Source organism: Mirounga angustirostris, unplaced genomic scaffold (genome assembly GCF_029215605.1).
Source record: "Mirounga angustirostris isolate CCGP_5_RB_7025 unplaced genomic scaffold, mMirAng1.0.hap1 SCAF_9, whole genome shotgun sequence".
Taxonomy (NCBI): Eukaryota; Metazoa; Chordata; class Mammalia; order Carnivora; family Phocidae; genus Mirounga; species Mirounga angustirostris.
The window spans coordinates 48,387,648-48,412,387 of NW_026991717.1; the positions used below are offsets into that span (position 1 = coordinate 48,387,648).

The following is a 24,740-nucleotide window of genomic DNA, read 5'->3' on the forward strand; positions in this document are numbered from 1 at the left end:
TCGTTCGGCTCAGGTCGTGATCCCAGGGTCCTGGGATCGAGCCCCGTGTCAGGCTCCCTGCTCAGCGGAGAGCCTCCTACTCCCTCTCCCTCTGCTTGCCACTCTGCCTACTTGTGTTCTCTCTCTGTCAAATAAATAAAAACTTAAAAAAAAAAATAAATAAAAATAAGGATTTTTTTTAGAAATTAAAATACAGTGATGCATGTAAAATGAATGTTTTTTTTTTTATGGAAATGGTATAAGGCACTTTATCCAAATGCTAATTTTTGTATGTTGGTATTTTTGAATTACTTGTTTTATTCTATGAGACTAGTAGTATATAATTTAACAGTATTGATAAATTGTAGGTATGTGTGTTTATATGAAGGTTTAAAATTTTTTATGTGTTTTCACTAGTTTATAAATGCTTCTTAAAAAGATGAAAATATGGTAGGATAGATTTGACAGCTACATTCTAGAAGGTATACTTACAAAGCCAACATTTCATCATGTGAAATACTACTGTAATGAAGATCTTAAAAAACAAAATAATTTCTAAATGCTCATCTGATAGCTTGTAAATTCTAGTATAGTAACAAAATTGTGAACTGTTCTTAGAGTTCTTGAAAATGGTATTAAGCACAGAGTTAAAAATTGTTGAGATTTATTGGATGATTTCTGTGTCTCAGGCACTGAGCTCTGTGCTTTATGTTTGTTATCTAATTTAATCTTCACTATAACTTTATGAAATAAGTTACATATAGTAAAGCAAGGCACAGAGATTAACTTTCCCAAGGTCATCCAGATAATAAATGGTTGAATCAGAATTTGAATGTGGCATTCATTCTTCACCATGTTTTACTGTTTATTATTAATAAATGTTTAAAGTATACAGTATAGAGCTAAATTAAGCGGTAGAGATTATTAGTTGACCTAAGAGCTGAGACCCAGAATTGTAACGTGATTTGATTGAATGTTGTAGCAGTGCTGGGGCTATGACTTGGTTCTTCTGGCTTCTAGCCTAATGCTCTTCTTTTTTTATGTGCAGACTCTACAGTTATGGTTTGTGAAATTGCTTAATCTTTATCAGAAAGTAAATAGAACTATATCTAGTACATAGCACACCTGTGCCATACTGTGTGCTTATGTACCAGATCAAATGCATTACCTTTATTTAACACAGTGATACTGTATTGGGTGAGACCTCTCAATGGATAAAAGTAAATTTTTCAAGCAATTAAAAATTTAGACCTACATTTCCATCGATTTTTAAAATTTCTGTATAAAAATTATTTAAGATATTGTTTAATTTTAGATATATAAAAGCTGAAACAAAAAATAGTAAGATAGGAATTAAAATTATTTATATGAGCAGTCTCCAACAGTGAAAGAATTATTTTCTAAAAAGTCTTTGATTAGTCAGTTAATTGGATTTCATGTTTTTCTTCATAGAAACAAGTGTATTAAACATGGTCATGAAATGAGTCAGTAGCTGAAATTGAGTGTTCTCTTTTTCTGGCCATTTTGGGGCTCAGTGTGAGCTGTAGAAGCTATTAGAACGTTTTGGAACTTTGAGATCCTCACTGCATATCTTTGCTGGATATTCCACTTCAGTGGCAGCTGATTTAATCCTTCATAGAATCTGTGCCTTTCCACCAAAATTCTGAAGTGGTGACCGGAGAGGTTTTTATGGTGGTAATTTTGGCATGCTTCAGTGGCAGAGATGCCAAAGGAATCCATGAAAGTGTTTAATAACCAGAACAAAATATGGCAGTGATTCTTTAGTCCAGTGTTGTCCAGTAGAAATGTTCTGTAGCTGTTCTGTCCAATACAGTAGCCACCAGTCACATGTGGCTTTGAGCATTTGAAATGTGGCTAGTAAAACTGAGGAACTGAATTTTAATTTTATTTAATTTTAATTAATTTAAACGTAAATAGTCTCATGTGGCTAATGGCTACTATATTACATAGTGCAGCTTTTGGCTGAAATTATGGTTCTAATTACATCTGAGGATTTCCAGCTTTATAGTGTGTTTGAGACTGTATCAGTTGAGGTTTCTAAGTAGGTTACTGTGGTCCTTAAGCTTTTGAAGTAGGTTATCTTAAACTCATCTCTATCATAATAGGCAGTAGATGTCTGTTCATATAGATAAGTCATTCATTAATTGAATATTTGTAAATTGAATACTAATTTCAGAGTTTTGGTAAGAGATATTTATATGATCACTTAGCAAAAAATATTATATATATGTCAACTATTTAATATTCAGTATAACCATTATTATAACCCAATAACTATTCAAATAAAAAAATATTACATATGAGTCTCATAAGCTGTGTAATTGTGGCTCTTGAAAAATATTCTGTATTCTTGGTAACAAGTAGGTCCTTAACATGAGCAAAAATTGTCATGTATTTATCTCCTTGACAAAGTCATAACACTGATATTAGTTTAGAGATAAGCTACAACTATTCAAATAATTGAGTTAATGAGATTTATTTATTTATTAAAGATTTATTTATTTATTTATTTATTTGACAGAGACACAGTGAGAGAGGGAACACAAGCAGAGGGGGTGGAAGAGGGAGAAGCAGGCCTCCCGCCGAGCAGGGAGCCCGATGCGGGGCTCAATCCCAGGACCCCGGGATCATGACCTGAACCGAAGGCAGATGCTTGACGACTGAGCCACCCAGGCACCCCGAGTTAATGAGATTTAAATAGACTTCAGAACTTGGTGAATTCAGTTAAACACAAGATTCAGTAGAGTCTTGGTGCATGGGTGGCTCAGTAGGTTAAGCATCCAACTTTTGATTTTGGCTCAGGTCATGATCTGGGGTCATGGGATTGAGTCCCATGTGGGGCTCTGCACTCAGCAGGGTGTCTGCTTGAGGATTCTCTCTCCTTTTCTGCACCTCCCTCCGCTTGTGTTCTCCCTCTCAAATAAATAAATGAATCTTTAAAAAAAAGATTCATTAGAGTCTCTTGTGATAGTAGTTAAAACATTTATAACAGTAACTTCTGAAGTTAAAATAATAGTTATTTTTCCCTGTGGATTAATGCAGTCCAAATAAATTGGAACCTAAAAAGCAAGAAAATTTGCTTGTGTCAGCCTGAGGATAAGGAGAAATACAAAGATTGAATTAGTGTGCATTTTAGTATTTTAGGTGTCTGCTGTCTAGTTTTTATCTTTTTTTGCTTTATAACTAAAACTTATTTTAAAATTTGTAAATTTTTTAAAATTTATGCTGTTGTGTGTGTGGGAATCCAGAATAATTCTTGTTTTAAATAAATGAAAATTTCTTTTTGATAATTTTTATTCTAATAGCAATCATTTTTCAATCCCAAAGAAATATAGATATACTAGATTATAAATTTCTGAAGGCAAGGACTATGACTTACTCATTTTTTTTTTCCCTAGAACTTAGCACATCATCTTGCATTCAGAAGGCAATGAGTAGTTATTATTTTTATATTTTTTAGTAATCTCTGCACCCAACCTGGGCCTCAAACCCACGACCTGAGAACAAGAGTCATATGCTTTTCTGACTGAGCCAGCCAGGCACCGAAAGAGTAGTTATTTATGAATGAATTAATCTGTGATGAAATATGTCCAATTACTTTTCTTTCCTTTTTAAGGTCTTTGATAAAAAATCAGAAATATATAAACTAAAATTTATTTTTATTTATTTATTTTTAAGATTTTATTTATTTGTTTGACAGAGACAGCGAGAGAGGGAACACAAGCAGGGGGAGTGGGAGAGGGAGAAGCAGGTTCCCCACTGAGCATGGAGCCCAATGCGGGGCTTGATCCCAGGACCCCGGGATCATGACGTGAGCCGAAGGCAGACGCTTAATGACTGAGCCACCCAGGCGCCCCTAAACTAAAATTTGTTTAAAGTTATGTTTTCTTGGGATGCCTGGGCGGCTTAGCCGGTTAAGCAGCTCCCTGCGGCTCAGGTCATGATCCCGGGGTCCTGGGATCGAGTCCCACATCGGGCTCCTTGCTCAGCGGGGAGCCTTCTTCTCCCTCTGCCTGCCACTCCTGCTTGTGCTCACTCTCTCTTTCTGATTTAAAAATAAATGAATGAATGAATGAATTAAATATTAAAAAATAAAGTTATGTTTTCTTGTGGAAATAATTACATTTATATATGAAATGTGAATAGGTTACAGTTAAAGATTAGTATATCCCTTTGTATTTGAAAATTCAGACTTACTAAAACAATACATCGTGAAGTGATTACTCATTTTTATAAAAGGATAACTTTAAGAAATTATTTGTAGGTTAATAATTCAGACTTCTTCAAGTAGTAAGTGCTTAATAGAATCACCATTTTATTTACTAAATTTAGGTTCGTTCAAGAATGAACCAATTATATAAAGTGAGTTGCAAGTGTATGTCAGACATATCAAACTTAAAAATTGAACTTTTCATAGGAAAAAAGATTAAGTATATGTACATTTAATTTAATGAGATCCACTCTAATACTAGGTATCTTTATTTTATAGGAAGGAAAACTGAGATATAAATTGCTCTTTTGTCTGGAGTCACATGGTGAGTTTCAAGATCAAAATTAGATCCAAGAATTTCTGAACCCCGAGTTTCATGTTTCAATATTTGGCATTACTTAAAGTGACTCATAAAATTGACTGATATCATGTGTCAGTACTTAGGTGACAATTTACAGAAAGTCAACTCTGCAACTTGATGGGCGACAACCCTTTTCAGCCAAAAAGTAAGTTTTGCTGCCACAACTGCTACTGGTATACGTGGCTTTTGAACTGATAAATTTGCTTCAGTATAAAGGAGGAGAGGTAGGCACATTTTCTTACAGACAGAAGAACTTAAAGTTGTTAGAGTAACAAATGCTCACATAACAAATAATATAAATTAAGAAGTGAGTAAAGTAGAAATGAAGCTTTTTTTCTTCTTATGCCCAGTGATAACTTAGTTTGGTGTACACAATTACCTATGTTTCTTTTATGCATAGACAAAAAATAATTATTTCTAAAATACATAAAGCTGTTATATGTCTTTAAATTTTTTTTTCTTAACAATCTATCCTGGGTGTATTGACAATGGCAGTGCCCTCTTAAGAAGAATGAGGAAGACCTTTGTCTTCTGTATTGTTTGCTAGGGCTTATATAACCAAGAACCATAGACTGGATAGCTTAAACAACAGAAATTTACTTCAGAATTTCTCATGGTTCTGGGGGCTAGAAGTATGAGATCAAAGTGTTGGTCTCATAAGAATCAACTCAAAGACTTGATTCCTTTTGAGGGCCATGAAGGAAGGATCTGTACCAGGCCTCTCTCCTTGGCTTATAGATGCCCATATGCTTCCTATGTCTTTAGGTGGTCTTACCTCCAATCATGTATCCATGTCCTGATCTCCTCTTTTAAGGGCACCAGTCATTTTGAATTAGCGCCCACGCTAGTAACTTCATTTTAACTTCATCACCTCTTTATTTTTTTTTTTTTAAGATTTTATTTATTTGCGAGAGAGACAATGAGAGACAGAGAGCATGAGAGGGAGGAGGGTCAGAGGGAGAAGCAGACTCCCTGCTGAGCAGGGAGCCTGATGTGGGACTCGATCCCGGGCTCCAGGATCATGACCTGAGCCGAAGGCAGTCACTCAACCAACTGAGCCACCCAGGCGCCCCATCACCTCTTTAAAGACCCTGTCTCCAAATACAGTAATATTGTGAGGTACTGATGGTGAGGACTTTAACATATGAATATTGGAAAAACACAGTTCAGCCCATAACACAAACTGATTGGAAACTTTTATTATCCATATACAATGAGTTTCCCTAATTTTTAAAAATTAGGCATTGCCTGACTGCTTAGTTTCCTAGTCCATAAATTATTATGTACTGTGTACCTACTGCCTATCTAGCGTGTAGGAGGAAATAAACTCAAAGAGCTCAGTTTGGTCTTGGGACATATAATATTTTTAATCATTTGACTTGAAGAATTCTATATAATTAATGAAACAGTATAGTATAGAAAAGAAAGGGATCAGTTCATGATGTTCATGACATTTGGGAAAATGGGAAGGCCTTTTTTGTTTTGGTAGGTGGACTATTAACATTTAAATAATGTTAAGACGGGAAATAATTTGTGACACACTTTTATAGAAAGGAAAAAATTTAAAAATTTATAGAAAAATGGTTCTTAATTTGATGTGGTATTTCCATTCCCATACCATCCATGGTATGCCATCCCCAAAGCATTGTTTTAGTTAGTATCTTTTAAGAGGTGGTAGAACATTGTCCTAATTTTGAGTCAAAAGTAGAAGTGGCATTACTCTAATATAATAAAAAATTACCCTTAGAAATGACTATATTTAAATGATAAATGAAAGATATTGTCAAAGCCAGAACCCTGGAGCGTTTTTTTGTTGTTGTTTTTTGTTTGTTGGGGTTTTTTTTGGTAGACCACCCCCCATCTCATTCCATATATTTAGTTATATCCACTTATGTCCATCTCCACTCTTATTACTTTAGGTCCTCAGTACTGTTTCTCTTCACCTTCTCCCTTCACCTTCTCTTTTTTCTCCATTTCCACTTAAAGGAATATATGCACATAGTTTAAAGAGTCAGACCATCTGAAAAGACTTTAAATAGCTTAACCAGTTTCTTGAAGAGTGCTTATGTTCATATGTGCATATATGTTGTGCTGTCTGTTGCATAATCAGTTTTAACCACTTTCTAATAATCTGTCATGAGAATTTTTGCTTTCTTAGAGCTAGCCCTTCCTTTCCTCCAAGTATCTCCTAGTATAATTATTATCTCAATATTTGGTTTAATCCATAGTTGATGTTTTATTATGATGACTATAATAAATGCTGTTCACTGATGAGCATGGTAATATGCTTTTAATATGCTATTATACATAGAATACATACATTTACTCTTCCTTCCCTCCCTCCTTCCTTCCTTTCTTCCTTTCTTTCTTTCTTTCTCATGTATCTAGCTATTAATGCTTTTCATGTATTTTCATTTGCTAAGTTGTATAAAAATCTATAGGCACGCCTTCCCATACTCTTCAGTAGCCTCTCAATTCAGCTTTCTACACAGTAGAACTTGTCAGGTAGTCTAAAAATTTACATTTTAATCATCTTTTCTTTGGTGTCCCAGAGACATTTCCTCCTGAAGTACTATTCCAATCTAGTCTGGACTGGTTGTTTTCTGGGTCTGCTGAAAACCATTGTCCTGGGACTTTGTATTGAATACCGTGTTTTCTACATGCTGTGTCTTCTATCTTGGTTAAGTCTCATATTTTTATGGATTCTGTAGTAACTTCCTGAGAAGGGTTACGTGGGAAGTAAATCTTGTGTGATGTTGCTCTTCTTTATTTTCACACTTGATGAAAAGTTTGGGTAAAGAATTCTAGATTGAAAAATAATATTGGTTAGAAATTACTGAATTATTACTTACTGTCTTCTACTAAAGTATTATAATATAGTTCTTATTCTTATTGACCTTTTGAGTATGAACGGTTCTTTCCACCCACCCCAATCCCCACCCGCCCCATAGATCTTAGATATTCTCTTTATCTCTTTTGTTCTGAAATTTCATGATGATGTGTCTTGATATAACTTTTTTCTTGATCATTGTGCTGTGTACCTAGTGAGGCCTTACAACCCGGAGATTTACGTTTTCCAATCTAGGAAATTTTTCTGTATTATTTCTCAGATAACCTACTCCCTGCTTTTTCTCTGTTCTCTTTCTGTAAATTTTATTAGGTGAATGTTGTACTTTGAAATTGATTTTCTCTGACAACCTTGTGTTTTCTTCTCTATTTAGTGTGTGTGTGTGTGTGTGTGTGTGTATTTTTCTCTTTTTCTCTTAGCTCCACCTCTGGGGACATTATGATTTTTTAAAAAAACTGAATTAAAAAATTTTGGCTATGATATTTTTAATCTGATTTTTTTCCTGAATATTTTTATAAAATTCTTATCTAATATCTCTAAAGATGCTAATTATATTTTCTCTAATATTTTTCTCGCTCTCTGCATTATCTCTTTTCCTTAGAATTCTTTATCTTTTTATTGATTTGGTCTAAAAGACTGGAGGTTTTCCTGAAATTTCTGGTACTTTTTGATTGTCCATTAATATTTAAGAGTGAGGTACTAAAATTCTACCTAGGAGCTCTGTGCTTGGTCAGAACTTCTAGGGTGGTGTATGTTCATATTTATTCCACGTTTTTTGATCTGTTTCTTTAGGTAAGAAATGTCTAATTTGCCCTGAATAGAGTAAGTCTCAATTTGTTCCCTTATTTTAGTCCAGCGCCTTATCCCTGCTTTGTGCCTGGAATGCCTGAATTTGGTTCAGTTTTTCTAGTATATCTCCTGTGAGTTACCTCTTCTTCTTAGTTTATCTCCCCTTTGTTAATACTTTTTCCCCCAAGATAATGGTTAGGTGCAATCCTTTTTGTAGATAAAATTATACTCCAGGCATATGACTGGAATTCATTTTGACTGTTTCATGTAAATGACTACTGTCAACCATTATCTATTTATCTAAATTCATTAGTTTATGTCTTAGAGAATGAGCTCTGAGTTTCTCACTGTTGCTGCCATGAACTAACTACAAATATCAAGTCACAAATTGCTGTTAGGGCTATTAAAATAGATCTTAAATATACTGTGAATTTTTAAAAAATGTATTTACTTTTTTTTTTTTGAAAATAAGGTTTGCTTCTCTCCTTTTGAAAATTAGATAATTCAAAAATGGCAGAACTCTTTATGGAATGTGAAGAAGAAGAGTTAGAACCATGGCAGAAGAAAGTAAAAGAGGTTGAGGATGATGATGATGATGAGCCAATCTTTGTTGGAGAGATAACAAGTTCAAAACCAGCAATTTCAAGTAAGCATTTACTTTTAGTGGAGCCAATTTTTATGAAATACTGTTTCTAATGGAAAAACTTGTGAACTGCCTTATAAGGTACTCATGTCCTTGTTCCTCTGTAAGGAGTTAGAGATGAAAGATTTGGTGAGAGGTGAGTGAGAATTATAGAATCAGGGTGAGGACATGATTGAGGACTTGAGGAGGGAAATAAAAGGTTAAAATATCAGATGTGAGGAAAAGAATAGTCTAAGATTAGCTGGTAACATGGGAGGTCTTTTGAAATTGGAAATCCTAATTTTTAGTGGAGCCAAGTAACCTGTTTATCTGTTTATCTTTTTTTTCCCTCCACTTAAACCCAGAATTAGAGAACTGGAAGAGGTTCGAATACTTTTCTTCAAATGTCATAGTATACTAAATAAGTTTCAGTCTCAGACAGGGGTTCTCACATTCAGGCAACTACAATGTCATCATACATTGCTACAAAATATATAGGCAGAGAATAATTGCAGTCTCTAACCTGTGTGCCAACAGGGGCTGCAGCTTCTGACCACATTCATCTTCTACCAGCTCTCATTTATATTTATCAAATAGAAGAACACTGTCTACAGCCATGTACTTGGATGATGTAGCAATTAGTTAATACTTAAATCTTTTTTATGGCTTTCTAGCAGAATATTTTGGTACCTTTGTGGATTATTAGATTTTAGTTAGAGTAGTTGGATTTGATGTTGTTAGAATGCTACAAAGCAAAGACCAATGACACTTATTAAAATGTCCACTCAAAAATGTAAAAAAGTACAGAGAAATAACATACAAATGTTAGGGCAGAAAGAGAAAATAGATAATTTCCAATTGCAGGTACATGTTTATTTGTTTGCTTGTTTAAACCAGGTGAATTTACCAAAGAATATGACCAGCATAATAGAGTTTTCTTATCAAGGCAGTGCTTAAAAGTATGATTAAGACACTACATTTAAATCTTCTGAAAGCTTGGTTCTTTCTTCTTTTTCCTCTGAACTTGGAATGGCATTTTTATTCAGTTTTATCAGAGGGAGGATCACTTAAATTAAATTCTCAATACCATTTCCTGTGGCAGATTGGTAATCTCTTAGGTTCTAAATGGAGTGCCACTTTGATTATAAATTGAACTAGGCATGATGGCATGCTTTTTGATGATAGTGGAACATGATTATATATTCTCTTAATTACTATTTCTAGTCGTTGCGATCATTTTATAATGGAATATTACCATATTATAAAATAGTTATTCATATTATCTTATTGAAAAAAATAAGTTAAGATCAAATTGAATTATACCAAGTAGAAGATGTTAACAGTATTCAACTAGAACAGTGCATATTAGTTTTAAAATAATTCTATCAAAACGGAGACTGACCCCAGTAAAAATTATTTTCTGGACTCTTATGCAGAATTTAAATGAATTTATTGTTGTTTTTGTGTAAGCCATAAAACATTTTAATATATGGAATATGGGTTAAGTGTTTGTATAGAACTGCTAGAAAGGAGGGTAAAAACTTGTGTTTTGTAGAATACAGCCACTAAAAAGTACTTTGGCCAATAGTTCTTTGATGGTTTGAGTAATAATCTTGAATTTCTGAGTGAAAATGGTGTCAAGTTGTTTGAGCAGGTTTTTGTTCTATGAGACATAGGTAATGCTTAGGTATAGAGCACTGCATTGCCATTGTCAGAAAACAACCCTACTATTGTGTGGCCCTGTACTTCATAGAGTTATTTTATGGGATCTGGTTCTTTTTTACTATGAGGGAAAAAGGAAATTTTTATGAGGTTTGTACTTGTTTGTGCTTTTACCTTTTTGTAACCAGCGATTTTTGGCAAATCCCCACTCTTCCCAATTTTAGTTTGACTAGCAAATAATCTAGAAGTTGCAGAAGTTCACGTGCATGCCAGAATCAGGGACTTTAAAGTGATCCTGAAAGTTCTATCAGGCTCAGATTGACTTCTGGTATACTGGTAGATTTGAAACCCCTTAAGTTATAAGGTACTCTGATAAACTGTTAATTTTAGTCTGCAATCTCTGCTAGTTTTTCCCTTTCAGGACTCAAAATTAATGCTGCAGATAATCCAGTGAGATCCCTCATAACGATACTTCCAAGGAAGGTGTGAATGGGATATGGAGGTTGGATAGGGGTTTGGTTTTGAGTGATAGGAACCTGAGTGGATATAGCCCTGTCATCACTCAAAGAAAGATATATACATTAATTATAGGTTATATATACATATATTTTTGGAAGATTTTTACTAATTATGTGAACTATTTCTTTGCCATAAAAGAAGCTTTGTAGAAAATTTGACTTACATGTAGTCAGATTTACCAATCTTCTACTTCTGGCTTTTGGATTTTGAGTTACAGTTAGGTTGTTCTTATTCTATTAAAACAAGGCTAGTAATCTTTAGTAGATAAAGATATATATGTTTAAAATTAACTGTATTTTGAGTGACAACTCATATACTCTTTCCAGGAATCTGTTTGATGGTTTTCAATTCATGATTTCTATTTTCTTAACATATATTTTATTCAAATAATGAATTTTAAAATAAATATAATTTTTTGTAGATATTTTGAATAGAGTAAACCCCAGCTCATATTCAAGGGGAATAAAGAATGGTGCACTCAGTCGAGGTATGGTATTGCTTTACTATTTTACTTTTAAAGTGAAGTATTTTGACATCATTGGTTATATAAAAATATATTTAATGTATTATATAATTTTAAATACAGGTATTACTGCTGCATTCAAGCCTACAAGTCAACACTACACGAACCCAACATCAAATCCAGTGGCTGCCTCGCCAGTAAATTTTCATCCTGAATCTAGATCTTCAGATAGTTCTATTATTGTTCAGCCTTTGTCTAAACCTGTAAGTGTTTCTGAAACTACACAGCTCAGGGATACATTGGATATTACTTATCAGTATAAACAATACCAATTAAAATTCTGGATTGTCATGGGTAGTCATTCAATAGAAGCATAATTAGCATCAGAAAATGTCACCATCTTTATGATAGCTTAGCCAGTACCCAGAGTAATAACTACAGGAACTACCATGGAGCCGGTTCCTAAATCAGGTGACATGCTTAAATTAAATAGGTAAAGTATTGAAAATTGTGTTACAAAACATGAATAAAAGCATAATGAATATTGCATAATGGAAAATTATTTAAGATTGTAAATTGGGTCAGTTGTTCTTGGTTTTTAATTGGAAAAACTTTTGAGAGGACATCGTAGATTTTTATTCTGAAAATGTATCTTCATAATTTAGTTTAAAAAACTCTTAACAAATGGTAATAGTTAATGGTAATAGTTAATATTTATTAAGTTGATATTTATGTGTAAGGCTTTGTTCTAAATGCTATACATGAATTAATCATTTAATTCTTAACTGTCCCTGTGAAGTATGCACTATTACTATTATTCCTGTTTTATAGTTGAGGAAATTCAGGCTCACAGAGGTTAAATTATTCATTCAAGGTCACACAGCTGGCAAAATGATAGATCTGGGATTTCAATCCAGACTAACCCCTAGTTTATATGTATTTACATACATATATATGTATATGTTATATATAAATATATACTTAAAATGGAACCATTGCCTTAGTGCAGCAGTTTTCAGTGTGTAGTCTTCAGTCCCCTGGGGTTCCCCTGAGACTCTTTCATGGGTTTGGGAGTCAATACTAATGTCATAATAATACAAAGACACTATTTGCCTTTTCCGCCACGTTGACATATTCATTGGTGATTCAAAAGTAATATTGGGTAAACTGCTGGTGCCTTAGTATAAATCAAGACAGTGGTACCAAGTATGAGTAGTTTTTGTATTCATCCCCACCATGCACTCCCAGTAAAATATATTCATACTTGATTTCCTTGATGAAGTATTTACATGTTATTTTGTTAGATCTCTACCTTTGAATATGTGTCTTTTAAAAATATTTTGTGTGATGAAGTGGATAGTATGCAAAAGCACTTTTGTGTCTGAAGTTTAATGGTTATCTTGAGGAAAAGCACTTGTGTGATTGAAATGTGACCTAACCCACCCACTTTTTAAAAATAGAAGACTACTTTTACTTGAAAGAATGACTGATAAACCATGGTGTATTATTTTTGTGTATCAGTATTACCACAAACAATGGTTTAAAACCACACATATTATCGCATAGTTTCTATGGGTCAGGAGTCAGGTCATGGCTTAGCTGGATCCTCTGCTTCGGGGTCTCAAAAGGCTACATTCAAGGTGTGGACTCTGAGGTTGCAGTCTCATCTGAAGCTTGACTGGAGAAGTATCTGCTTCCAAGTTCTCATGGTAATTGGCAACATTCAGTTTCTTAACAGTTGTCAGACTGAGAATCTCTGGCTTTGCCAAGTGGGTCTTTCCCACATGGCTTATTTGCTCAAAGCCCACAATAGAGAAAATCCTTGGCAGAATGGCCTTATGATCTTATGTAATGTAGTCCCGTACACAAAATCATGTATATCCTGTTACCTTTGCTGTATTCTGTTGGTTAAAAGCAAGTCACATGTCTTGCCTACACTAAAGGGAGGGAATCATGCAGGACATGAACACCAGGGGGTGGGAATCATTGAGGCCACTTGAGAGTCTGTTTGCTACACATAGTGAGTGATTCAGTCTTGGTTATTTGGCAGACATTTCCTCAAAACTGAACAAGGTGCACACTTAAAGGAAAACAGCTGATAGCATTTCTTGGGTAAAATTGAGCTTTCAAGCACAAATTAGAATTTTTGAAAACTTGTACCTACCACTATGATCTTGACAGCTTCCCAGTACTTAAAGACTTTCCTCTCGGTGGTGCAATTAATAAATATGATGTTTTGATATTGTATAATGAATTCTGTGAACATTTGGAGGATCAGCATAACACAAAGAAACCAATATTTTTGAAATAACCAGTGCATGATGTTACAAAATCATACAGATAAAAGATCCATTCGGGGCGTCTGGGTGGCTCAGTTGGTTAAGCGACTGCCTTCGGCTCAGGTCATGATCCTGGAGTCCCAGGATCGAGTCCCACATCGGGCTCCCTGCTCAGCAAGGAATCTGCTTCTCCCTCTGACCCTCCTTTCTCTCATGCTCTCTCTCAAATAAATAAAATCTTAAAAAAAAAAAAAAAAAGATCCATTCAAAGTGTGAGACTGACCAATAGATTTTAATGTAACAAAGTACAAAAAGTTTAGTAATTAGGAAGTCAGATGCCACATTACAGTAAACCCTTAAGAAAATACCAACTGTTGGGGCGCCTGGGTGGCTCAGTTGGTTAAGCGACTGCCTTCGGCTCAGGTCATGATCCTGGAGTCCCGGGATCGAGTCCCACATTGGGCTCCCTGCTCAGCAGGGAGTCTGCTTTTCCCTCTGACCCTCCCCCCTCTCATGCTTTCTCTCTCTATCTCATTCTCTCTCTCAAATAAATAAATAAAATCTTAAAAAAAAAAAAAAAGAAAATACCAACTGTTGAATTTTGGTGTAGTATCAAAGAAGTATATCCATAGTTATCCTAAATTGCTATTAAAATACTACTCCCTTTTTCCACTATATATCTTTATGAAGCCAGATTTTCTCTATATTTTTCAAGCAAAATAACATGTCCTAACAAATTGAAGGCGGAAGCAGATAGGAAACTGCAACACTTTTTGATTAAGCTAGATATTAAAGAGATTTTCAGAAATGTAAAACAGTACCACTGTTTTTGCTAATTTTTTTGTGTTTGTTTGCAAGATAGTCACTTTTCATAAAAATGTTATTTATGTTAATCTGTAATGGGTTTATTATTGTTACTTCAAATAAATATTTTTAAAATTTCTCTGTTTTAATTTCTAATATGGTAAATATCAATAGATATAACCCAAATAAATAAAAATTCTTTTGGGTCCTCCATAATTTTTAAATGTGTAAAGGGGTCCTGAAGCCAAGGAGTTAGAGTACTCAAAGAAAAAGTTATCCCAAATGTAAAGATTCTTTGCTATTAGTTGGAATTGAATTAACTCAGTGGTTTTGTCATGCTTATCGTAAGCTATTTGGCACTGGCTTTAGAGAAATAATAAATTTTAATGAAAATGTTTGTTCTTTTGACAGTAATTCCGTTATTGTCTCCCAAAGCACCTGTAAATTTTCTTGCAAATATTCAAGTTCAAAACCAGAATTGAATCCAAATATTTTTGTAGGAATAATCCATTTTTCCTGTATTTCATATCATATTACTATTAGGTAATCTGCAGATGTGTTAGCACTAAAAACTGATATTTTGAGGTGTTATTTTTCATAGAAGAGTTATTTTAATTGTAATTTATTTAACAATGAAAAGGAAGGCTACAGATTTTTAAATCTATGGCTAAGTAAATTCAACTCCCACTTATATTTTGAAGATGTGTGTATCATAAAAGAATAGGTTTAGGCAAATGTTTCTCTCTCCCTGAGTTGTTATTACTTGAGATAATAACTATCTGAAATAATAACTAATAGTGATATAAGCCCTGGACCAGTAGTTTAAAAAACTTAGATTGAAGCAAGAGACTTGAATGCTGATTCAGCCTTGTTTAATAAGCATTGTTGAAACCTCTCTGAGCCTCATTTTCTTCATTTCTAAAATGAGATATTATACCCAGACCACTGACTCTCAAGCTTGGATTCTGAGGTTCTGCAGGTTATTCCTAATATTTCAAAAGATGGAAACCTACTTAAAATGTAAAGATCTTTTGCTATTAGTTGGAATCAAATTAATTCAGTGTACTTTTCATAAGTTGTGGCTTTTGCAGGATAGAAAACTGGAAAAAGAAACTTTACTATTTAATTCAGTTTGATAAATAAAAATCTTTCCAACATTGGACCCAGTGAGAAAAAAAAACAAAAACAACAAAGGGAAAGTGTGTATCTTTGGGGTTTAAAAGTTAGAAACTAGAACTATTTCTGAGATGTTTATTTCTCTGGGCATAGTTTTATTTATTCATTTTTTATTATTTTCAGTTAGCCAATATATAGTACATCATTAGTGTTTTCTGATGTAGTGTTCAACGATTCATTAGTTGCATATAGTTTTAAAATCAAAACACCTCAATTGGTGTTTACCAATCTTGGTTAAGTTTTTAAAAGGCGAGGTTGTGCCAGTTGGTCTGGGTGGGTCCTGGAAATGGTGTATTGTAAAAAAAATTCTTCAAGTCATTCTAATGTGCAAAGTTAAGAATGACAGACATATTCTGGGATGAATTGAGACTCCTATTTAAGGGCATTTACTCTGAATTTTGGAAGCCACTGCTTTTAATAAATTATAATTACAGTTTTTCATTTTATGTCGTGTGTGTGTGTGTGTGTGTTTACTTTTTCATGGAATATCTCTATACTTCAACATCTCTTTCAGAACTCTCACAGATAGCAGGGATATATTATTATCACTTATAGTAAAGTCATTGTGATCTAGCTTAAGGGTATAGCTTTGGAATCAGTCAGGCTCTGGGTTCTCATTATAGCTCCATCAATAACAAGCAGGACTGTATTGGGAGCCTTATATAACTACACCTAACCTTAGTTTACCTATTTATAAAATAGGGTATAATATTAGTTTTTTATTAGTAATGTGACAACTATTTGATTTAATACATACATGAATCATGAAGTACGAGTACATTTAAAACAATTGTGACTATTATTTCAGTTTGAAAGGTGAATAACTTGAAGCTCAGAAGTGACTTGTCCAAGGTATATAGTTAAATGTGCTGGTCTTCTGAATCCCAGTCTGATGTCTATTCTACCCTTATTATTGTATTTGATATCTTTCTGAACTTTTTATATTTTCACTCTTGGAGAATTATTTTAACCAGTTATTGTTGAACAATGTGTGCCTGCTCGCTGAAATTCCGGAGCTTAATTAACCAGAGTTGTTTCCTAATAAAGTGTTGAGTGTTAACTTTATATTTCTGTTAAAGAACTATTTTGGAAAATACAAGTGAATATTTTCCATTTTTTAAGTGCAAATATTTGGAGAAAATATTTATTATGAAATAAGATTGAGCATGGTTACGCTTTTTTTATATTACATGTTAAGGTTCAAATGCAGATTTTGGTTTGTTAGGCCTCAGATTCTAGAAGTGGTTTGAGTTACTTCGATACCTATTTCCATAACTTCTTTTTTGTTTAAACAACAACTATTTACTTATTTGGTATTTTATTTATTCTGCAATTTATGCAGTGTGGTGAGGAAAGCTCATCTCTTTAAAATTTTAAACGTTTATTATTGAGGTATAATTGACATTCAACATTATGTTAATTTCAGTTGTATAACATAATGATTTGATATTTATTTATATTGCAAAATGTTCACCGCAATGTAGTTAACATCTATATCACCATATGTAGTTACAGAATTTTTTTCTTGTGATGAGAAATTTTAAGATCTACACTTAGAAACTTTCAAATATGCAATACGGTATTATTATCTATAGTCACCATGCTGTACGTTCCATCCCCATGACTAATTTATTCCATAACTGAAAGTTTATACTCCCTTCATTGATTTTGTTTCCATAACTTAACACACCAATGTCAATAGAAAAGTTAGTAGCAAACCAAAATTCTGAAAACTTAATTATCCCTTAGTTAATAAGCACAAACCAAATAAAACCTTTGTGTTTCTATCTTTAATATTTATTTTGGAGAGAAGTTTAGAAAGAGAGAAGGGTACATACTATATTTTGAATTTCCCCCCCCCCTGCAGCATACTATAGAGTATATAAATCAGGACCATACTATGTATACAAATATGTATTCCTCTTTTTTCTCTGAACATTCTACTGGGTTTATGCCTTTGGATATTTCTCAAAAACATAGTATTAGTGTTTGCATGATAGTCTATCATAATTTATTTAACCATTCTTTTGTTGGACATACAGATTTTAATTATTTCTTATTAAAAAGAATTCTCATTAAACATCTTCATTTCCTTATCATAAATTTTGAAAGTGGAATAATTGGACCAAACGATGTGAACTTAATAAAGCCTTTGATAGCTGCTGCCAACATATTCATGCAAAAATGTTGTACCAAAATATAACCAATATTTACTATTACCAATAGTGAATGTTATTACTTTTTAATTTTTAAATTTTTATTTCAAGCTAATTTTAGACTTAGAAGAAAAATAATACAGAGGTTCTTATATATGCCTAACCTAGTTTCCCCTAATGCTAACATTTTATGCATCATAATCAGGTAATTAACATTACACTTCAAACCTTAATTGAATTTTACCAGTTTTTCAATTAATGCCAGTTTTCATTCCCAGAGTCCTATTCAGGATCACACTTTACAGTTAGTTTTTTCTTCTTAGTCTTATATTTTTCTGTACTCATTCTTTCTTTTCACGACTTGAATACTTTTAAGAGGAGTATCCAGTTATTTTGTATTACATATTATTATCTTTAAAACAGTGCCAGTTCAGTAGTTAAAAATTGCCCCTGTCTTTATTTGCATTTCTTTGACTAGTAAGTTGGAAAGAGTTTTTTTATGTATCGGTCATTTGTATTTTGCTTTTGAAGTGTCTCAGTTTATAGCCTTTGCCCATTTTTCTCTTAAGGTGACTGTTTCCCTTTTGATTTTTTTTTTATTTAAGATTTTATTTATTTGACAGAGAGAGACACAGTGAGAGAGGGAACACTAGCAGGGGAGTGGGAGAGGGAGAAGCAGGCTTCCCGCCAAGCAGGGACCCTGATGCGGGGTTTGATCCCGGGACCTTGGGATCATGACCTGAGACGAAGGCAGACGCTTAATGACTGAGCCACCCAGGCGACCCTCCCTTTTGACTTTTAAGCATTGTTAATCCTGAAACTTTTGCTTGTTGTATATTATGACATATAGAATGGTCCAGAATTCACTCTGAGTGCTTACTCTACAACGATGGTCTTTTAAAAATAGAATTGGAATATATTTTGTGAGTGTGTCAGTATATTTAATATGTAATAGTATTGGCTATACATCCTTAAATTGATCACACTTTTCATAATTATACTAAATATCTATATGTGCTAACACAAATTTATACTACCTAATTCTTGAGCACATTATCATTCATCTCATACTTTTCACTCTTCTTGAGATCATCTTCTCTGGGACCATCTTTTCTCCTGACAGAAAGGCTAAAATTTCTCTTGAGCCCTAAGGCTTCCAGGAGCAGAGCAGCTGTCCCAGATTATTCCTATAAATAGCTTTCATTCTAACCCATTTGCCTGGCTTTCTTATTGGGGTTTACCCTGTTGATCAGGCAGCTTTCATATTTGCTCTTTGAGATGGGAGATTATCCCAATCTTGCATGGCTTTATTTGGAATAGCAGGAGGAGTGGGGCGGGGGGGCATTCTTTCTTTTCCTGACCCTTGCCTTATAAATTTTTCCAATAAAGATGATTCTAAAACTCAAATCATGTGCTATATTCATCCCTAATCCTGATGCACAGTATTGCAGATTGATTCCCAATTTGTTTGCCCTGATATTTTGTCTGGGGGGCTTATAGAGATACAGATGCTTTTAAATTTGTACTTAAGTCAGTATGTTTTCCTGTTTTTTTCCTCTTACCCATAGATTTTGCGAAGTTTTACTGTTTGCTCTTTGATGGGAATACTGCATTTTTAGTAGCTCTCTAGAGTGTATCAATCCTGCTGATTTAAAATGGGTATATATGTTTCCTTTCTCTTGAAAAAAAAAAAAGACTAGAATTTGCCCTGTTTTAATTGGCTAGTTAGGAACAAACCAGCTGTAAGAGCTTGCTTTCAGTTTTAGTAGATGATGATTTTGACAGATAGTAATAATTACCTCTGTGTTTTATAACTTGTTAATTACTGAGTCATCAAAGTTATAATACTGACATACACTTAAATTTACCTTTATAAAAGCTTATGAAACAAAATAATTGTAACTGTGGTGAGTAAATGTAACATTCTTCCTTTGAAATATTTTAACAGGGTTATATAACGAACTCATCACGAGTTGTGTCTAATAATTCTTCAGAGTTACTGTTTGACTTGACCCAGGATACAGGATCATCACATTACCAAGGGGGACCAACACTTTCTATACCAGGTTGGTTTTAGCACTTTTAAAAAAAATTATAAGAAGAAAGTTGATGAGTATGTATACGGAATTGACTTTCTGTTTTCAAGTTCATGCCTTCATGTTAAGTTTTTCATACAGTGTTAAGTGGAATGGTATTAACAGTTCTTGAATGACTTTCTTGGTGACTTTTTTTCCCCCCTTGGGTGATTTTAAATAAAATCTTATTTAATAATAAGATGGACAGTAAGAAGGGCACGTGATGTAATAAACACTGGGTGTTACATAAGACTGATGAATCACTGAACTCTACCTCTGAAACTAATAATATTCTATATGTTAGTTAATTGAATTTAAATAAAAATATATTTTAAAAATAATAAGATGTTTTATTTTTTCCTGTTAATTAAGTAGGCTAACCAGCTTTGAATTTGTTCTCACTTGGCACTAAAAATGGGCTGAAAAATCAAAATAACTTCTGTAAGTTATAGCAGTCTTTGATATCCTAAATACTCTGTTAAAAGAAGTATTAGTTTTTATGACTATAGTGTGTAAAAGTATGTGGTTACAAATGATTTCCTAATTAGATTAGTGTCTTTCTATTCAGTAGAGGCTTTAGTGTAGTTACATATGATTATAGAGTGCTGTTATAAAGTGGCACAGTAAATTTGTATATAGCCATTACTCAGTAAATGCCCATTGGAGGAATATGAAATTTCCCTGTTAAGGTAGAATTAAAGTTCTTTGTATACTGAAACATAGTTCTTCATTAACCTAAAATAGTGTGCTATGAAAGAATTTCATCTAATTGAAAATTCTCTCTAATCAAGGCAATTACGCTTTGTATATTAGCAGTTTTGGTATATTTCAAATATTTGACAAAACAGAGATAAACAAGATTTGGGGGGAATTTTTAGATTATTTACTAACAAATCAGTGTGGAGAATCTACCAAACCCTCCCCCAATTTTTTTATTCTAATATTAGTGCCTAAAATGTTTTTCCATTTAGATAATATTTAGTTGATAGTCACTTCTTTGGGTGTCACTTAAATACTTACAAAATCTAGTTAGGAAAATAGGTAAGAACCAAAAGAAACAAGGAGAAAAATTGTTGTCTTAAGTTTGGTTTTACAAAACACAAGGACTTTATTAATAGAAAAAGTCTGAATTCTTAAAACTTCTTGGGAGTAAAGGCAATGACTCCTGCTCTACCTCTAAGTTTTCTGCTGTGGAGAGAGACATTAACCTGAGCAGTAAGTAGGGTGATGAAGAAGATGTAGATTTGAACTGCTGTTCTTAAGATTTTTGTAGTCTTCATTAAGTCTTTACACTTCGGTCTTCTCATATTGTTAAAATGGAGATTTTATTTTTCTTATTTAATGCATTCATTCTCCAGGCCTGGAGTCAGCCATTGGGAGATAAAATTTTAATTCTCACTCTACTTTAGTCAGGGCTTTTTGAGGCACAAATAAGATAAATAAAATGTGAAAATGCATTATGAACTTTAAAGGACTTGACAACAGTTGGTATGAATCATAATATGTGCTTTATGTTCAGTAGCATGATTAACTGACCACTGTCCAATGATCACGGATATTTGCAGAAGACTGGATTTGAGCTTGTATTTGAAAGGATTTTTACTGGCAGAGAGAGAGCCCTGTTCAGTGTAGAAAACAACACAAACCAAAGACGACAGGGATGAATAAAGGGTCAGAATTTAAAACCCTTAAATGGAGGCACCTGAGTAGGCGCCTGAGTGGCTCAGTTGGTTAAAAGACCGCCTTGGCTCAGGTCATGACCCCAGGGTCCTATGATCCAGCCCAGCCAGGGCTCCCTGCGCTCAGCCTGGAGTCTGCTTCTCCTTCTGCCCCTCCCCCCCAAAAACTCATGTGCTCTCTCTCTCTCTGCTCCCTCTCAAATATATAAATAAAATCTTTATAAATAAATAAAATTCTTAAATGCAGAGGGATTTTATTTCTTACATTAAAGTTCTTATAGTATAAACTGTTTCTACTGTCCAGCCTGTTATATTATATAAGCAGATGCTTAATCAAAATATCAGCATTCATTGGCTTTTCAAGTAACCTAAGCATCTCACAAGACTGCTACTGTGAAAAAAAAAAAAAAAAAAGACTGCTGTGAGGGGCACCTGGGTGGCCCAGTCAGTTAAGTGCCTTCGGCTCAGGTCATGATCCTGGGGTCCTGTGATTGAGTCCTGAGTTGGGCTCCCTGCTCAGCAGGGAGCCTGCTTCTCCCTCTCCCTCTTCCTGCTGCTCCCCCTACTTGTTCTCTCTCTCTGTCAAATAAATGAATAAAATCTTTAAAAAAAAATGCTATTATGATTACACAAATCTTTTCCAAGTACCCATATTATAGCCATCAATAATCACATGCCTTGTAGATGGAAAAAAAAATATTTTTATGTTCTTTCACAGAATGAAACAGAGGAACCAACTAGTATAATACTCTGTTTTTCTGGCATGTTTCCTCTTATTAAAAAGCTGACAGGTGAATCTATTAGAATTTTTTTTCCTCTAAAGTAAGTTAAGATATAAAGTATTTCGTTAGTAATGATAATAGCTGTCATTTATTGTTGAATGCTTTCTATGTGCCAGATGTTGTGTGGGTGCTTTTTAAAAGTAAGTTAAGATACAAAATATATTTTTAGTAATGATAATAGTTGTCATTTATTACTGATTTGTTTCTATGTGTCAAATACTGTGTTGAGTGCTTCAAATACATTATCTTATTTGATCTTAAAACAGTTCTGTAAAATAAGGCATTATAACTTATTTTACAAAAGAGAAAACTGAGGCTCAGAGAAGTTAATTAAATAAACCAAGAATACATAGCTAGTCAGTGACAGAGCTTGAATTTCAACTTATACTGTGTGGTTTAAAGGCCTGAAATATTTCTAATATGTTTACTGCTTCTAATTTTAGTGTATAGTTGAGAACATTAAAATATGGTGTGCAGTTTTAGAATCCTTATTACCAAGTAGTTGTGTGTTGTTTTCAAAAAGAACTTTTGCCTGGCCTGGTTATAGCCTAAATATCCCAATTTCTCTTGCTAAGGCTTGAATAGGATTTTACTTTAGCCTTAAGGTGATGGGTTTTCAAACTAAAAACTGTTTTTACGAATAAAATTCCTGTGCAAACAAAATTTTATTCAAAAGTCTAATAAATAAAATATAGAAGAGTTCCTCTGTCAGACATAACCAGGGACATAATTTGAAAACCATTGTATTAACTCCTTCCATTATGAGCCCTTTCATATGAGTGAATGAGGTATTATCATTCAAGATTAGTTTTTCCACTTTGTACTTTCTACTTGTAGTTTTTCCACTTTGAATAAATGGATAATATAACCTAAAGCCATGAGTAGACCCCCTCTTTGTTAGGTGGAAAAAGAACTAACATTCCGTTAGACATTTTAAATAAATAAAGTGGGTCTTTCTAGATTTTTAGAGTAAAATAAAATTTTTCTTTTGTAAACTACAGTGTACTTAAAACATTGAAAAGTGATTCATTTGTAGAAACTTAGTTTGGAGTATTCTCTGCTTTAATTTTTTCTTTTCTTTTTTGCTTGGGGTATTTTGGTCTGGCTTCTTTCATAATTGCTGTTTATATATTCCTTTATTTGAAGCCATATTTAGTATTTTCTTGCATAGAGAGATTATTTCATGAATTATTTGAATATATACAGTCCATAATAGATGTTTGTATAATTTTTTATACCCCTGACTTTTAAAAAAATTATTTATTTCTTAAAAATTAATGTTTATTGATTTTCCTCAAGTTTTTATTTAAATTCCAGTTAACGTACAGTGTAATATTAGTTTCAGGTGTAGAATTCAGTGATTCAGCACTTACAACACCTGGTGCTCATCACAAGTGTCCTCCTTAATGCCCATCACCTAACCCATCCCTTCACCTACCTTCCCTCTGGTAATCATCAGTTTGTTCTCTTCCTTAAGAGTCTGTTTCTTGGTTTGCCTCACTTTCTCTTTCTTTTTTGCCCCTATGTTCATTTGTTTTGTTTCTTAAATTCCACATATGAGTGAAATCATGTGCTGTTTGTCTTTCTCTGACAGACTTATTTCACTTAGCATAATACTTTTTAGCTCCATCCTTGTCATTGCAAATGGCAAGATTTCATTCTTTTTTATGTCTAAGATTCCATTGTGTGTGTGTGTGTGTATCACATCTTCTTTATCCACTCATCAGTCGATGGACATTTGGGCTCTTTCCATAATTTGGCTATTGTTGATAGTGTTGCTATAAATATTGGGGTGCATGTATCCCTTCTAATTAGTATTTTTATATCCTTTGGGTAAATACCTAGTAGTGCAATTGCTGGATGGTAGGATAGTTCTAGTTTTAATTTTTGAGGAACCTCCATACTGCTTCCAGAGTGGCTGCCCCATTTTACATTCCCACCAACTGTGTAAAAGGGTTCCCCTTTCTCTGTATCCTTGCCAACATCTATTGTTTCCTGTGTTGTTAATTTTAGCCATTCTGACTGGTATGAGGTGATATCTCATTGTAGTTTTGATTTGTATTTCCCGGATGATGAGTGATGTTGTGCATTTTTTCATGTGTTTGTTGGTGATCTGTATGTCTTCTTTGGAAAAATGTCATTCATGTCTTCCCATTTTTGAAATGGATTATTTGTTCTTTGGGTGTTAAGTTTGATAAGTTCTTTATAGATTTGGGGTACTACCCCTTTATTAGATAGGTCATTTACAAATATCTTCTCCCATTCCGAAGATTGCCTTTTAGTTTTATGGATTGTTTCCTTTGCTGTGCAGAAGA

General features: G+C 33.5%; 1 protein-coding gene across 16 annotated transcripts in view; it reads left to right on the forward strand.

Moving 5' to 3' along the window:
- The window catches only part of ZNF280D (zinc finger protein 280D), a 303,349-nt gene that overhangs the window by 188,402 nt on the left and 90,207 nt on the right, over positions 1 to 24,740 (forward strand). For 6 of the 16 annotated variants that reach the window (XR_010405014.1, XM_054513531.2, XM_064570430.1 and 3 more), the window contains 6 exons: positions 4,490 to 4,535; positions 4,648 to 4,716; positions 8,708 to 8,854; positions 11,433 to 11,498; positions 11,598 to 11,737; positions 19,838 to 19,955. Coding sequence is in view for 15 of the 16 variants with exons in the window: in XM_054513531.2 (XP_054369506.1) it covers positions 4,689 to 4,716; positions 8,708 to 8,854; positions 11,433 to 11,498; positions 11,598 to 11,737; positions 19,838 to 19,955 (499 nt within the window). In the remaining variant the exon portion in view is untranslated. Of the gene's footprint in view, positions 1 to 4,489; positions 4,717 to 8,707; positions 8,855 to 11,432; positions 11,499 to 11,597; positions 11,738 to 19,837; positions 19,956 to 24,740 lie in introns of all 16 variants that reach the window. The other 10 variants (XM_045900008.3, XM_045900007.3, XM_064570427.1 and 7 more) reach the window with 4 other exon arrangements.